Here is a 13,460-nt window from a genome sequence, read left to right as displayed (position 1 = left end):
GTTAGAATTCAATAAATAATATTTCAAATGATAAATGAATGAAATAAATGCATTTCAGTTGTAGTTGACCGAGCCAGCGTTGTATGCAAAATTTTACTGAAATCTGTGACATAGTTCATTTACTGTTACTTGACCTTAAGATAAAGCAATGTGGTATGATTGACAATGAGACAACCATCCATCAAAGTTCAAACGAAGTGGATGGAAGCAATTGTATTATTAGCATTTTAAAAGAAAGTAGAAACAAATCATCAAAATTGTTTTTTAAATATACCTTCCACATCAGCCAAGAATGAAAACTAATATTTAGATTCTAGCGCAATTGTTGTTATTATCATACAGACCTGTGAAATTAAATTTGTTGCGTTGCAACAGTCTTCGAATTATACGCGCATTTTTTTGTGATTTAGTCAAGTTATACCTTTACGGAAAACACCGATTTGATATTTACCCTAAAAAATTGCAATCGTTATCAGTAGACAACAACGATTATATGTTAACTACATATTGTACTGTATTTTTCTTATCTGAGCCAAGATAAAAATATTTGCTTTTAAAGATTATTCTCACAGATTCGAAGAAATACATATGATGCTTACTACTGCCGAAGCCATCAATAACTTGATCGTCTCATGATAAAATTGTTGATGAAATTGCCGTGGGTTTTTAAAGAATCAGCAAAAAGCCATGGAATAAGAAAATACGTCCTTTCGTTTTCATGGTTTATTTAAGATCGTGACAGACAGCGCACTTAAGTTAGTATAGTTTTTTAAAACAAATATCAAGCGTTTATTTCAGAAAAAAAACATATGTTATATTTCCTAAATTATTTAACTTGTTAAAATTATTTATTCTAAACTTACAGTAGATTGCAAAGACTCTATTGCTTGTTCCCTGCTAAATCCCATTGACACTAATCTCATTATTGACACTTCATGATCACTTGGTACAGAGTAGTTTTCCTCGCCAGCACGTTTTGAGTGGTTTTTGTTGTACACTGGTAATAGAAAAATACTGTAATAAATATCATCGATATATACTTAAATATGATCCATCTTTCAGAAATATAAGAACAAAATGCGTATGTAATATGCGTTCACCACTCGTAATTTTGGTAGGCTGATAGGTTGCATTTCTGTAAATATTGGCAATGCGTTTCCCCATAGGAACTCCTAATACGACTAAAACTGTACCACTTTTACTATGAAGTCTTGAAAAAAAAATTATATCCTAAAATGGAAAGTTCATATGCCCTCCTATTTTTTTCAAAGGTCAAAATATAGGGCTGTGCGGCATATTTTCAACGTGTATATGACCCGGACTTGATAGAGTTTAAACTAACATAAAATGTATTAACTATCCCTACCTCGACTGTAGGGTTACCACAGATATCAATATAAACAATATTCACAAGTATAGTTACTGGTAACGTAACATTCCCAGGTTATATCTCTATGATATGCAACCTACAGATCAGAACTGGGAACCAGTAAATAAGCAAAATTAATTATCTATGAATATTCTATTCCCCCCCCCCCCCCCAAAAAAAAAAAGAGGCGTGGTTTGGGAAACAGTTGTAATTACAAAGTGCAACCTTATATCTTTGTCCGTGTTATGAAGATCATATTTTTAATAAAACACCTGTTTGACAAATACAATAACATCTACCATAGATAAGCAATGAACTTTAAGAAAATTAAAGTCATGAAAAATGTAAAAAAAATCGAGAGCCAATCAAAAATCTTCAGTACAATGCCAACTAGACAACAACGTGAGAAAAACGAATATAAACCATCAGACTAATAACAATAACAAGACAATACACATAAAACGAAAGATTGGGCATCACGAACACTATTACTTAACGGGGTGAACAAAAGTGTCCGAGAAAGTTCTCTATGCTGACACATTGACGTTCTCCACGTTCCTATTATTTATAGAAAAAAAACTTTATGTCCTAGATCGTTTTTCATTGACAAAAGATGTGACATAATTTCAATCGGAATATAAAAGAAAAGTAGGGTTAAAGACAAGTGTAAAAGTTCCTAAATTGTCAGAAAATGAGACCATATCATGGTAATGTATTATATAAATATTAGTATAGTAAATATTTAGGGAAATATAATGTTTTTCTTATTTTACGTTTATGCAACCTCGTTAGATAGATAATTCTGAATTATTACTCAGTATACTAGTAGTTTCTAAATGTATGTACTGCAAAGTAGAACGGGGCACTATTTGTTCAAAGTGCAAAGTTTATGTAGGTAAAGAACTATATGTAAAAAAGGAAAATGTTGTATGTTTGCCAATAAGACATTTATCCATCAGCTAAGACCAAATTGTGAATATTGTGAAATTTCAAAAGATAAAACCATCTGATTTATAACGTATATTGTATAAGGCTGGTGCTTCTTCATAATTATGATGATTTGACAACACTCACACTTTTGAAAACAAATTTTAATTGTATATTTGAAAATTAAATACAATGAAGAAAAACATAAGGCCGTAAGTTTTCTCGTTTGAATTGTTTTACAATGTCATTTCGGTGCCTTGTACAGCTGACTATGCGATATGGGCTTTGCTCTTTGTTGAAGGACGTACGGTAACCTATAGTTGTTAGTTTCTGTGTCATTTTGGTCTCTGTGGAGAGTTGTCTCATTGGCAATCATTCCACATCTTCTTTTTTTATATATACAATATTATTTTTCTCTTCGATTTCCAATTTCAACCAGTTGCTTGGATATTTATTTTAACCTATGTAATACTTAATGGATGTTCTAAACTTTTATAAAAAATTTACTTTCTATTTAAAAGTGGACAAAAGATACAAAAGGGACATTCAAATTCTTGTCTAAATGAACGATACACGCCACGGCTAAAAAAAGATAAAAAGACAAATTACAGTATTCCAAACACTACATAGAAAACTAAAGACTGAGCACTAAAAATATAACAATATACCGTGGTAATCTCTAATATTAGGGAGGTAAAGCAGATCCAGCCTCAGATGTGGCATCCGTGAATATGAAATTGGAACATGATATTTTAAGGTTGTTTTTTTCAAATTAGAAATATTTTAAAATGAACATTTAGTAGTTCAATGATGCTGTATTATACTAGTATTGTAATATTTCGATTAAACTAAGCTTTACCTATATTATAATCAGGGTTTGTTGTACCACAGTCTGAGCAGAATCTAGTTACAGAATTGATGGATTTAGTGCAAGGATTTCCATTTATTTTTCCAAGGCAAACACCTCCAATCTCGTATCCACAATTATCACAAAACTTCTGGGTTTCATATTTGTCCTGTCCACATCTCTTACATCTTTTCATCGGAGACTTCTTTGTCACTGAAAAATGTATGATTTACTTATAAAGGCTAATGTATCTATGTTCCAAATAACGCCAGTAATGCGTAAGTCAATATGCGTATGGAAAACCACATGGGAATTGGTGTATGGTTCAAATAATAATTATCACCGACACTTGTTAAGTTTAGTCCATAATTTTTATCAGTGATATTTTGACAGTGTTACAAATTAATATTTACCAGCTTTGAGCACAAATTAAAAGTGTCATCAAAATTATATTTATCTCAGGTTTGAGAAGGTGCTACTTGGTAAATTTATTTTCTAACAAATGTGCAAAAATGTCACTACCATGGAAAGTTTTGAACTTTGATGCTATCCGTTAACATTGTAATAGTTCCCCCCTTTTTTTCAAACCTCCTTATATCTTTTCCTAGCTTGCCTTTTTTATATTGCTATGGGTCTTTCACATTCATGAAGGCCGTACAGTGACATATAGTTGTTTCTAACATGTATCTGGTTGAGAGCAGTCTCATCTAATATCATACTATATTTTCTTATTTTTACATTATAGTAGGATGCACTTGTGTGGGAGGTCGTTTCAATTTATAAGCTTAAGGCAACTATCAACCGGGGATCAATGGACAGGGCTGAGAACAATTATAGTTTAACTTTTCTACACAGATCAAAACGCATAAAGTAATAAAAGTACCGGCATGGTCAAATGTGTACATTTCCAATAGGCAAACAAAATTCATCCTGATTGAGGATGAACAATAGTAAACGGAAAACAAGCATGACATACAGCAAACAATGACATCCACTGATTTACAGGTTATGTACATTAAGAATACGGTGGCAACATGTATGTGAGTTATCAACCCTCTCCTTATCTTGGACAATGGTGTAACACAAATCATTAAAACAAACTGTAGAAATCAGTAAGCCAGAGTTTAATTCATCGGATCTTCACACAGCACAACAAAATCACAAAAACAACAAAAATCGTACTTCACAGTACTTGTAGTTACTGAAAGATAGTTCAAAGCCGATTTCAAATTATAAATGAACCCTTTATCTAAAACCTTCGGCTAATGGACTATTTCTGATATTGTATTTAAGATTTCCTACTTCAAGTTAGATATTTTGTATATAATCATTACATTTTATACCACTTGCAGTCACTTATGCAACATATGAAGAGGTCTGTGCATAAAACACGAAACTGACTGATATTTTCAGATTGATATTTGAAAATGAGACTTCGAGTCTAAAATTTAGTATTTCAAACCAAATTTGCCATTAACTTACGTAAATGCCTGATTCAAGTTCAAAGAAATTTTTGTTATATCATGTTTATAACGGTTGACATTTATGCTATAAAACGCGACCTTTTTTTAATTCTGATTTATTTCCTTACATCGCATTTTTAAGTTTGGAGACTACTTTTAACGAACTATCCGCTTTTAAATCAAATCAAATATTTTTGGTGAACTTTAACTTTCATGCATTTTTTTTGTTTTGTTCATCGATATATTGTTTGAATTATATACCTCACAGAACAGTTCGTCTAGCGTATGCTTTGTTTAATTTCAAAACTGATTTATATGTACCATGGTTTGCCACTCAATTCGCAAACGCATACAGCTTTTGTCAAGAGTCTGATATATCAAATTACTTATTATCATATTATGTTTATTGTAGACACAAAACAAATGAATAAGACATAATAGATTCCTTGTAAAAATTCATTTTCACAATGTCATAAAGGTTTTTCTGCATACTTTTTTTTGTCACTTTAGAGAATTGAAGTTACCAGAAGGTGGACAGACAAAAGGAAAACCCAACCCTTATTCGACTCTATTTAAATCCCGCGGCGCGAAAACAAATTCAAATTTTGATAGTCGACTTTATTTCTGTTTCAATATAAGCAAAGCATCAAATTCATTAATTTCGCTATATTAATTGCCCAATACATATACTGACGTAACAAAAGAGTAAGCTAATAAAGGTGGATTTTCCTTACATGTATCTAAAAACTATAATTATAGGAAATTTGTTTTACCTGAATAGTTTTCTATTTCGCAGTTTTCACAGAATTGTGATTCAATACTGATAGATTTAGAGCATGGTTTTCCATTATTTGTCCCGATGCATACAGTTTTAAGCTTATACCCACACTTTTCACAAAACATTTGATCTTGATGTATGTCATGCCCACAACTTCTACATCCATTTCTAACCGATGTGCTCGTTGACACTGAAACATATTTACAAAATAACTGATTACTATCACTTTAACTTTACTTACGGAAATTACAACCTTACTTTTCGAACGGTTTAAAGAATTTCATGAAGTGTAGATTTACAATCAAAATTGTACCAGTTAACATATTATAGTAAAGATTCACTGCAACAATTGGTACCCTCATGTACTAACAGTCTTCAAAAACTGTAACATAAAATGAGAGTTAGCTGAGCCTTTGGAAGGAAATATTATATTACTACACTGACAAATTTAGAACATGGTATTCCATTTATTTATCCGATGCACTCAGCTCCAAACTTGTAGCCACACTTATCACAAAACTTTTGATGTGGATGTTGTCTGTGCCCACATTTCGTACATCTATTCTCAACCACGCTTTTTGAGACTGAAATTTCATACAAGTAAATGAACAAAGAAGGAACGAAATCATAATCGTTATTCTTGTTATATGTTAACACAAGTGATATCCAGTGAGTTTATTAAAACGTATGTCTTTAAAAAACTTATAAAGCTTGGTGCTACCAGCTTCGAAATTAAACCTTATAATACTAGATTTGAAATACAAATATGCATATGGCATGACAAAATTAAAAAAACGAAAACTACCAAACGACAAACCGTCTACAATACACAAAATAGAAAACTAAGAAGCCCACCATGCACCAGACTTGATCTCAGAGGTAATGGAAGAAAAACAGATCATGTACCGCATAATACACGTACTATTATACTATTCATGTCCGTACAAACTTGATGATAAGTCTCAGGGAACGTTACATTCAATGAATATTGGTCGAGATTGTGGTTATCCACTAGGATATATTGGTCGTCAAACAGATGTTCTATACTGGCTATCCAACATCCAACCATTCCGTGAAATTACTTCAAAACGGCCCTTTGAACCATTTACTTCCTTGTAAGCAGCAACAACCTATTCAGAAAATCATGATAGGAAATGCAAGCTCTTGAATATCGTATGGACTGGAAGATCGAAACTTCATATAAAATATATTCATTTTGTCTCTTTAGATTGATCAAAACAGTATCAATAAATGTTTCAATTATGGGAACTTTGTTGTACCTTGCTTATTTTCAAGATTTGCTGTCCCGCAGTCTGCACAGAATTTGCTTGCGCTACTGATCAACTTAGCGCATGGTTTTCCGTTCGTTTTGCCGACGCATTCCATTTTAAGCTGATAGCCACATTTATCACAAAATATTTGATCTTGGTTTACGATGTGCTCACAATTCCTGCATCTAATCTCAGACAATGCGATCTTTGACACTAAAAACAAACATAAGTGCTATTGTTGGACTTTTAAATACGGTCGCGGCATCAAAATGTATTAATTCGTATTTGAACATTTTATTTATTATTTATCAATCACTGTATTATTCAACAATACATAGCATGAATTAAAAATCATTACAGGAAAAACACTTCACACTTAAAGTATTGTTATAATTACGGCTTGTTATAATTACGGCTATTTTTCATTGTTTTCGAACATATGTATACTTGTATATTATTATTTTTTTACATTGAAAGGGGGGCCATGGGGGTCCGTTAACATGTTAACAACACCTCGATTTTGGCAAAAACAGTTAACAAAAATTGCAAAAACGCTGATAACAGTTATCAAAGTTGGTTGAAAATAGTTAACAGCTTAATTGATCTCTAATAACAGTTAACAACACATTGAAAAGGGCCAGAACAGGTTAACACTAAAAGGTATTGCCCCATCCCCCAACCCCCCCCCCCCCCCCCCCCTTCATTGAATAAACATTGTATGCATCTATTCACGCCGCTCTGTTCTGTGTGTAATACATTTATTGAAATAAAGATTTGGCCAATTTTTCGAAATATTGCAGCTTCAAGTCTAAATTTCCTGTTTGCACCTGTAATAGTTCCCTTATCATATATAATCCGTTTTGCTAAGGTATTACTGGTGACCTTAACATTGTCAATAAAAGAGGGGCGAAAGAAACCAGAGGGACATTCAAACTCATATGTCGAAAATTAGCGGCAAAAAATAAAGAGTAATAGACATACAATCTTATCAATCACTGTATTATTCATCTTTAAAAACATGCTGTACCAAGTCAGGAAAATGGCCGTTGTTATATTATAGTTCGTTTCTGTATGTGTAACATTTTAACGTTGTGTTTCCGTTGTGTCGTTTGTTTTCTCTTATATTTGAGTGTGATTTCACATTACAATAAGACTTGTCACGGTACTTTTCTATCCCAAATTCGTGTATTTGGTTTTGATGTTTTATTTGTTATTCTCATCGGATTGTGTCTAATACTTAGTCCGTTTCTGTGTATGTTACATTTTAATATTGTGTCGTTGTTCTCCTCTTAAATTTAATGTGTTTTCTTCAGTATTAGTTTGTTACCCCAATTTTGTTTTTGTCCATAGATGTACGAGTTTTGAACAGCGGTATACTACTGTTGCCTTTATTTACACCAAACACAACAGGGAAAACTAAAGTCTGAGAAACATGAACCCCATCAAACACTGGGGGTTATATCAAGTACTCTGGAGGATTAAGCCGATCCTGCTCCACATGTGGCACCAGTCGTGCTCGTCGTGTTTTCACAGACCCGGTAAATAGTCTAATTCGGTAGATCAACACATGGGAAAAGGGTACGTGATTGTAGTTACGATACGAATGGATGATACCAACTTCACTTTTTGGAACTCTTGGCTCGGGTTAAGAGCTTCCTTGTGAGCGGCAACCCTCTACATCTTAGGATTTATACCTCAAAAGGTCAATATATTTGTATTTACGTTGGCCATTCCTTTTTTGTGAAACAAAGCAGAACCAAAACTCTTCAATTTGTCATGTAGTTTTGAAATACTTGTGTGAAGAGTAGAAACCCAAATCTTTTAATTGCAAAAGGAAAGAGTCATTGATAGTATGTACTTTAAGAGATCTTTGGTATTATTTTAGTATCCAAGCTGATTCACGTGACCTCTAGAATATGTAATTTCACCAAAACTTTGAATTCTGGTTTGAATTTCTATACGGTTAATTGAACATATAATATATCAAGTAACTTGAAAACTGTTATGCAAATGTTTGATAAATAAATGGAAACGCATGAAACAGTTCTCTATCAACTCAATTATTTTTCACGTGTCAATGATTCTTTGTTCTTTATCAATGTCACGATCAGGCAATATTTGTGTTCAGCAATCAGTGAATAAAATTCTTTTGTCAATTAAAACATTATGGGTTCGTAATAAATGTAAAGAAGTGCATAGGGAACTGAATTAATTATAAACATGCATTGATTCAGTTTTTCAGACATTATGATTATAAAATAAAAACAATATTTTATACGATATTAGACGGTTTTCTCGCGTAATGTATAATACAAAATACATTTGATAATCATAGAAATAGTTTTAAAATACGACAAATAATTATGCACAACAAAACAAAATATTGTCGAATAATTCAACAAGAGGGAACTTGTTTTACCTGTCCTACTTCCAATATTTGTTCCTCTTAAGTCTGTACCGAATATGGTTTCATGGCTAACAAATTTCGATTCAGATGTTGTATTAATTCCACCGACATTTACAACTTTGGACGTGTTGCCACATTTTTCACAAAATGTTTGCTGCTGATGCATGTTGTTTCCGCAATTCGTACATCTATTCGTAACCACAGAGCTTGTTGGCGCTAACATGATTGAAATATATATAAAAAGATTTTTTTTATATTTATTTGTGGTAAATATTTTTATACAATTGAGAAAAAGATTAAAAGTAATTGTCATCGATTAAAGAAGTACCTGCACCAATTTGATGTTCGACGTCTTTAATTCTTTTATTGGTGTTATATATATAAAATTAGTGCCCTAGCAGCGAAAAAAAACTGTATAAAAATGCATTTATTTATTTCAATGAAACCAACGTGTTTTTGCCATAGTTGTTATTATGTACGAGTATGACGATAAATTTGGAAAGTCAAATACGATTGAAAAAACGTAGTGTATCAAATTGTTGGACCATAAAGTTAAAAGCAAACATATAGCTTCAAAGTGATATGAACTCCTCCATGTTTGTCATGTTGCAAAGATTTATAGATAATTTACCAAAGCTCTCACGAATGGTGTCATTTAAATCCCATTTATCATTTCCATTTTCCTCATCTTGGCTGTCACTTGAACTACTTTCCGCTGTGCTTTCATTGTCCGATTCAAATAATGATCGATAATCTACAAATGATATGAAGAATCGGAATCGCATATAACTTTGCTGTTTAACACTCTATCTTGCTTATTTTGTTAGGTAGACAATTCCACTTCAGCGTTACTAACATCGACCAAAAAAGTAGGAAATTATTTCAACGCAACATTAGGTCAATTAAGCCCTTTATAAAGCTAATGATATGATTAAGACGTTTAAAATAAAATGAGGATTTAAAGAAAAATAATATTTCATTATAGTTATCAGTTATGGTATTGGTCAGAAAAAAAATGCTTATGTTTTTTTGAAAGGTCAGATTTGCAGTTACACTTCTATATAGTAATGATTGAAAGTTATAATCGACCGGACTACTCGGTTTGCAAGCATTTTAAAACAATGAGTCGAATCTATTTTTTTTAGCGTTCACAAATCAGTTTTAAATAAACTAATCATAGATACCAGGACTAAATTTCTTATATACGCCAGACGCGCGTTTCTTCTACAAAAGACTCATCAGTGACGCTCGAATCCAAAAAATGTTATAAAAAGCCAAATAAAGTACGAAGTTGAAGAGCATTGAGATCCAAAATTCCTAAAAGTGTTGCCAAATACAGCCAAGGTAATATATGCCTGAGGAAGAAAAGCCTTAGTATTTCAAAAATTCAAAATTTTGTAAACAGTTAATTTATAAATGTAACGATATCAATGATAATTCATGTCAGAGTGCTGACAACTGAGCTTGTTAAAACAGTGATTCTTTAAAACATTTAAATCTTCAAATTTAAAACAAAACAAATCTATCTGCTTAAAGTATTACTTGGAAAAGTGTCAAACTTGGAATTCCACTATCTAATTCAAATATACCTTGCAATTCACTACTGCATAACTTGTCATTTCTTTTTCCATCTATTTTTCCAGGGTAAAACGTTTCTTTCTTATTCATTACTACGACACTTCTAACACAGCTTCTTTATAATAAGACGGAAAACATAATTTTTCTAATAAGCATTGTATCGCTGAAAAGATATTATTGCATTATATTTTATTTATTAATCAACTTTGTATAAGTGTTAATATTATATAACGTAGTTTTTTTGTTTTTTTTTCGTTGTGGTAAACTATGTATTCTAATAAAATGACATCATTATTGCGCTTTGTAAACAAGGCCGTGTTCTAATTAGCACAAAATATGTTTGATACATGCGCACATACTTAATGTTTATATTAATGTTATTTTCATTCATATCGTATAAAATATATACATTTAAGCAGCTTAAACAATTTTCATTATATATGAACATGTAATGTACTGACTCCATGGGTAGAAACGTGAACAACCTAACATTTTTAAGGTATTTATGGAATTTGATGCGACTGTCATACAAGTGAGAGGCTTAGCGCTAAATAAACCAGGTTCAATCCACTTTTTTTCTACATTGTACCATGTCAGGATTATAATAGTTGTTGTCCATTCGTTTGATGTGTTTTATCTTTTATTTTTGACATATGATTAGGGACTATCCGTTTCAAATTTTCCTCGGAGTTCAGTATTTTTGTTGATTTCACTTTTTCCCAAGCTTCGACCTATTGAATATTGTATATGTCCTATTCGAATCGACATAATGCCTTCATGTCATGTTTTATGCTCATTTTTTTAAGGCATTTTATTTCACCAATGTACAATATCGACAAATGTAATGCCTACCAATGTTAAATGAGAATAGAACATGACGTGTAGGAATTATTTCTTTATTATTTATGTCCCCATACTTTTATTTAAGGTAGTAACCAACACCTTGACTAAAATTAATTTGGCTCGTTTAATATTCATAAAATTTTGACAAAGTACTTATTTTGACCCTTTGACTAAAATATAAAAATTACAAGAAATTTGAACTAACCATTTAATCAGAAAAATTACACTGGTTAGATAGCAGTTTGACAGACAATCCTCTTGATCATTGAGAAGCTTAATATTCCCTTAACAACACAACGTAATTAAAACGTTTAGCTGATTTTTAAAGAGTTATCTCCCTGTAGTGTTAGGTACCACCTTAATTAGTTAATCCATACTATTTTGTGTTTGGAATCTGAAAATGTTCTAAAGATGATTTCCGTATAAAGCAATAATTTATTGCAAGCGTTTAACATCAGCATAGTAAGATTCATTTGTAATACTTGAAACTTGCTAGGTAAATATCGTTTACCATTTAAATTAAAAATTTTATTCTCACTCCCCAAAAGAATTTTCTTACAACTCTATTCGAACCAACTTCTCAATCTTACATATCTTCTGTCTATTTTTGGTCATCATCAATGTACTCATTTGCCCTTTTTCAAGTTAACATTGAGTAGCGCTATTAACTTGTCAAGTAGTAGTATCAATCTATAAAACAAAACTTACAAATTTCGAAAACCAGTGTTTAAAGATAAATTATAACATTCAAATTCTAATGTCGTTTACCTTTCCCTGGCATAATCAAATACATATAAAAAGTTGCCCATACCTCTTTCATATTTTAGTTCTTAAGTTTCCATCTTTAGATGCGTCCTAAAAAATAAGATACTATACGGAAAATAGCGATGTCTTCTTTTTCACTTGATTATATAATTTCAAAAGTTTACTTTTACCTTCATTCATTTACTGTTGTTATTAAAACACGAGTAGATTGAAATATGGCTAAAGATGCCACATGAACATTTAATCTAATGAGAAAAAGACTAAAATATAAACAACAGTATACAAAATATAACATATGAAAAATAAGTTCTGGGCATCAACCGGGATATATATCAGGTGCTACGGAAGAATAGACATATCCTTCTCTACATGTAGCACTTGCATACTGTACATATAAGTACAAACCCAGTTATATAAAGTGTAATACATATGAATTTCAAGAGTTTGATAAATTGCATTATGACAACTTCTTTTCTGAGAGTTATGCCAATAGTTATCAAGGGTACCAGGATTATAATATAGTACGCCAGACGCGCGTTTCGTCTACATAAGACTCATCAGTGACGCTCATATCAAAATATTTATAAAGCCAAACAATTACAAAGTTGAAGAGCATTGAGGATCCACAATCCCAAAAAGTTGTGCCAAATACGGCTAAGGAAATCTATGCCTGGAATAAGAAAATCCTTAGTTTTTCGAAGTGATCATGTTTATTACCAAACAGATCAAAAAGGGAACATAATCTTTTGGGAATTTTTAATGACCTTGACTGTCTATAAAACCCACGCAAGGCAGGCTAGAACTTATAAAAGCGAATAGTAGACGGCAGTGTGCCTTTAATACAGAGATACAAAAGATCACACCATCATTCGAAACTAGCAATTTCAATCAGTATTTTCCAAAACAAATAGGAAACATACTGAACTCCCAGGAAAATTTAAAACGGAAAGTCAGTAATCAAATGGCAAAAAAAAAAATAGATGGAGAGGAATCAAGTTTCGAAACGCTGCAATCAGCTAGAACAGAAAATATTCACTGCAGCAAGGTTTCCTCGGAGTTCAGTAGTTTTGTGATTTTTTTAAGGCATTTTATTTCACCAATGTACAATATCGATAAATGTAATGCCTACCAATGTTAATGAGAATAGAACATGACGTGTAGGAATTATTTCTTTATTATTTATGTCCCCATACTTTTATTTAAGGTGGTAAC

The 13,460-nt window shown here is 31.8% G+C and overlaps 1 protein-coding gene across 1 annotated transcript in view; it reads right to left on the bottom strand.

Moving 5' to 3' along the window:
• The window catches only part of LOC139495762 (uncharacterized), a 29,277-nt gene extending 16,911 nt beyond the window's left edge, over nt 1-12,366 (bottom strand). Inside the window, exons 1-8 of the mRNA XM_071284141.1 lie at nt 12,295-12,366; nt 10,652-10,803; nt 9,694-9,816; nt 9,075-9,278; nt 6,665-6,868; nt 5,380-5,574; nt 3,156-3,356; nt 864-997 (exon numbers count right to left, since the gene is read on the bottom strand). Coding sequence (XP_071140242.1) covers nt 864-997; nt 3,156-3,356; nt 5,380-5,574; nt 6,665-6,868; nt 9,075-9,278; nt 9,694-9,816; nt 10,652-10,730 — 1,140 coding nt within the window. The 5' untranslated portion in view covers nt 10,731-10,803; nt 12,295-12,366. The remainder of the gene's footprint in view (nt 1-863; nt 998-3,155; nt 3,357-5,379; nt 5,575-6,664; nt 6,869-9,074; nt 9,279-9,693; nt 9,817-10,651; nt 10,804-12,294) is intronic.
• Nucleotides 12,367-13,460: the final 1,094 nt, after the last annotated feature.

Source organism: Mytilus edulis, chromosome 11 (assembly GCF_963676685.1).
Source record: "Mytilus edulis chromosome 11, xbMytEdul2.2, whole genome shotgun sequence".
Lineage (NCBI taxonomy): Eukaryota > Metazoa > Mollusca > Bivalvia > Mytilida > Mytilidae > Mytilus > Mytilus edulis.
Note: the sequence above shows the minus strand (reverse complement) of the source record. Positions and strands in the feature narration are given on the sequence as shown.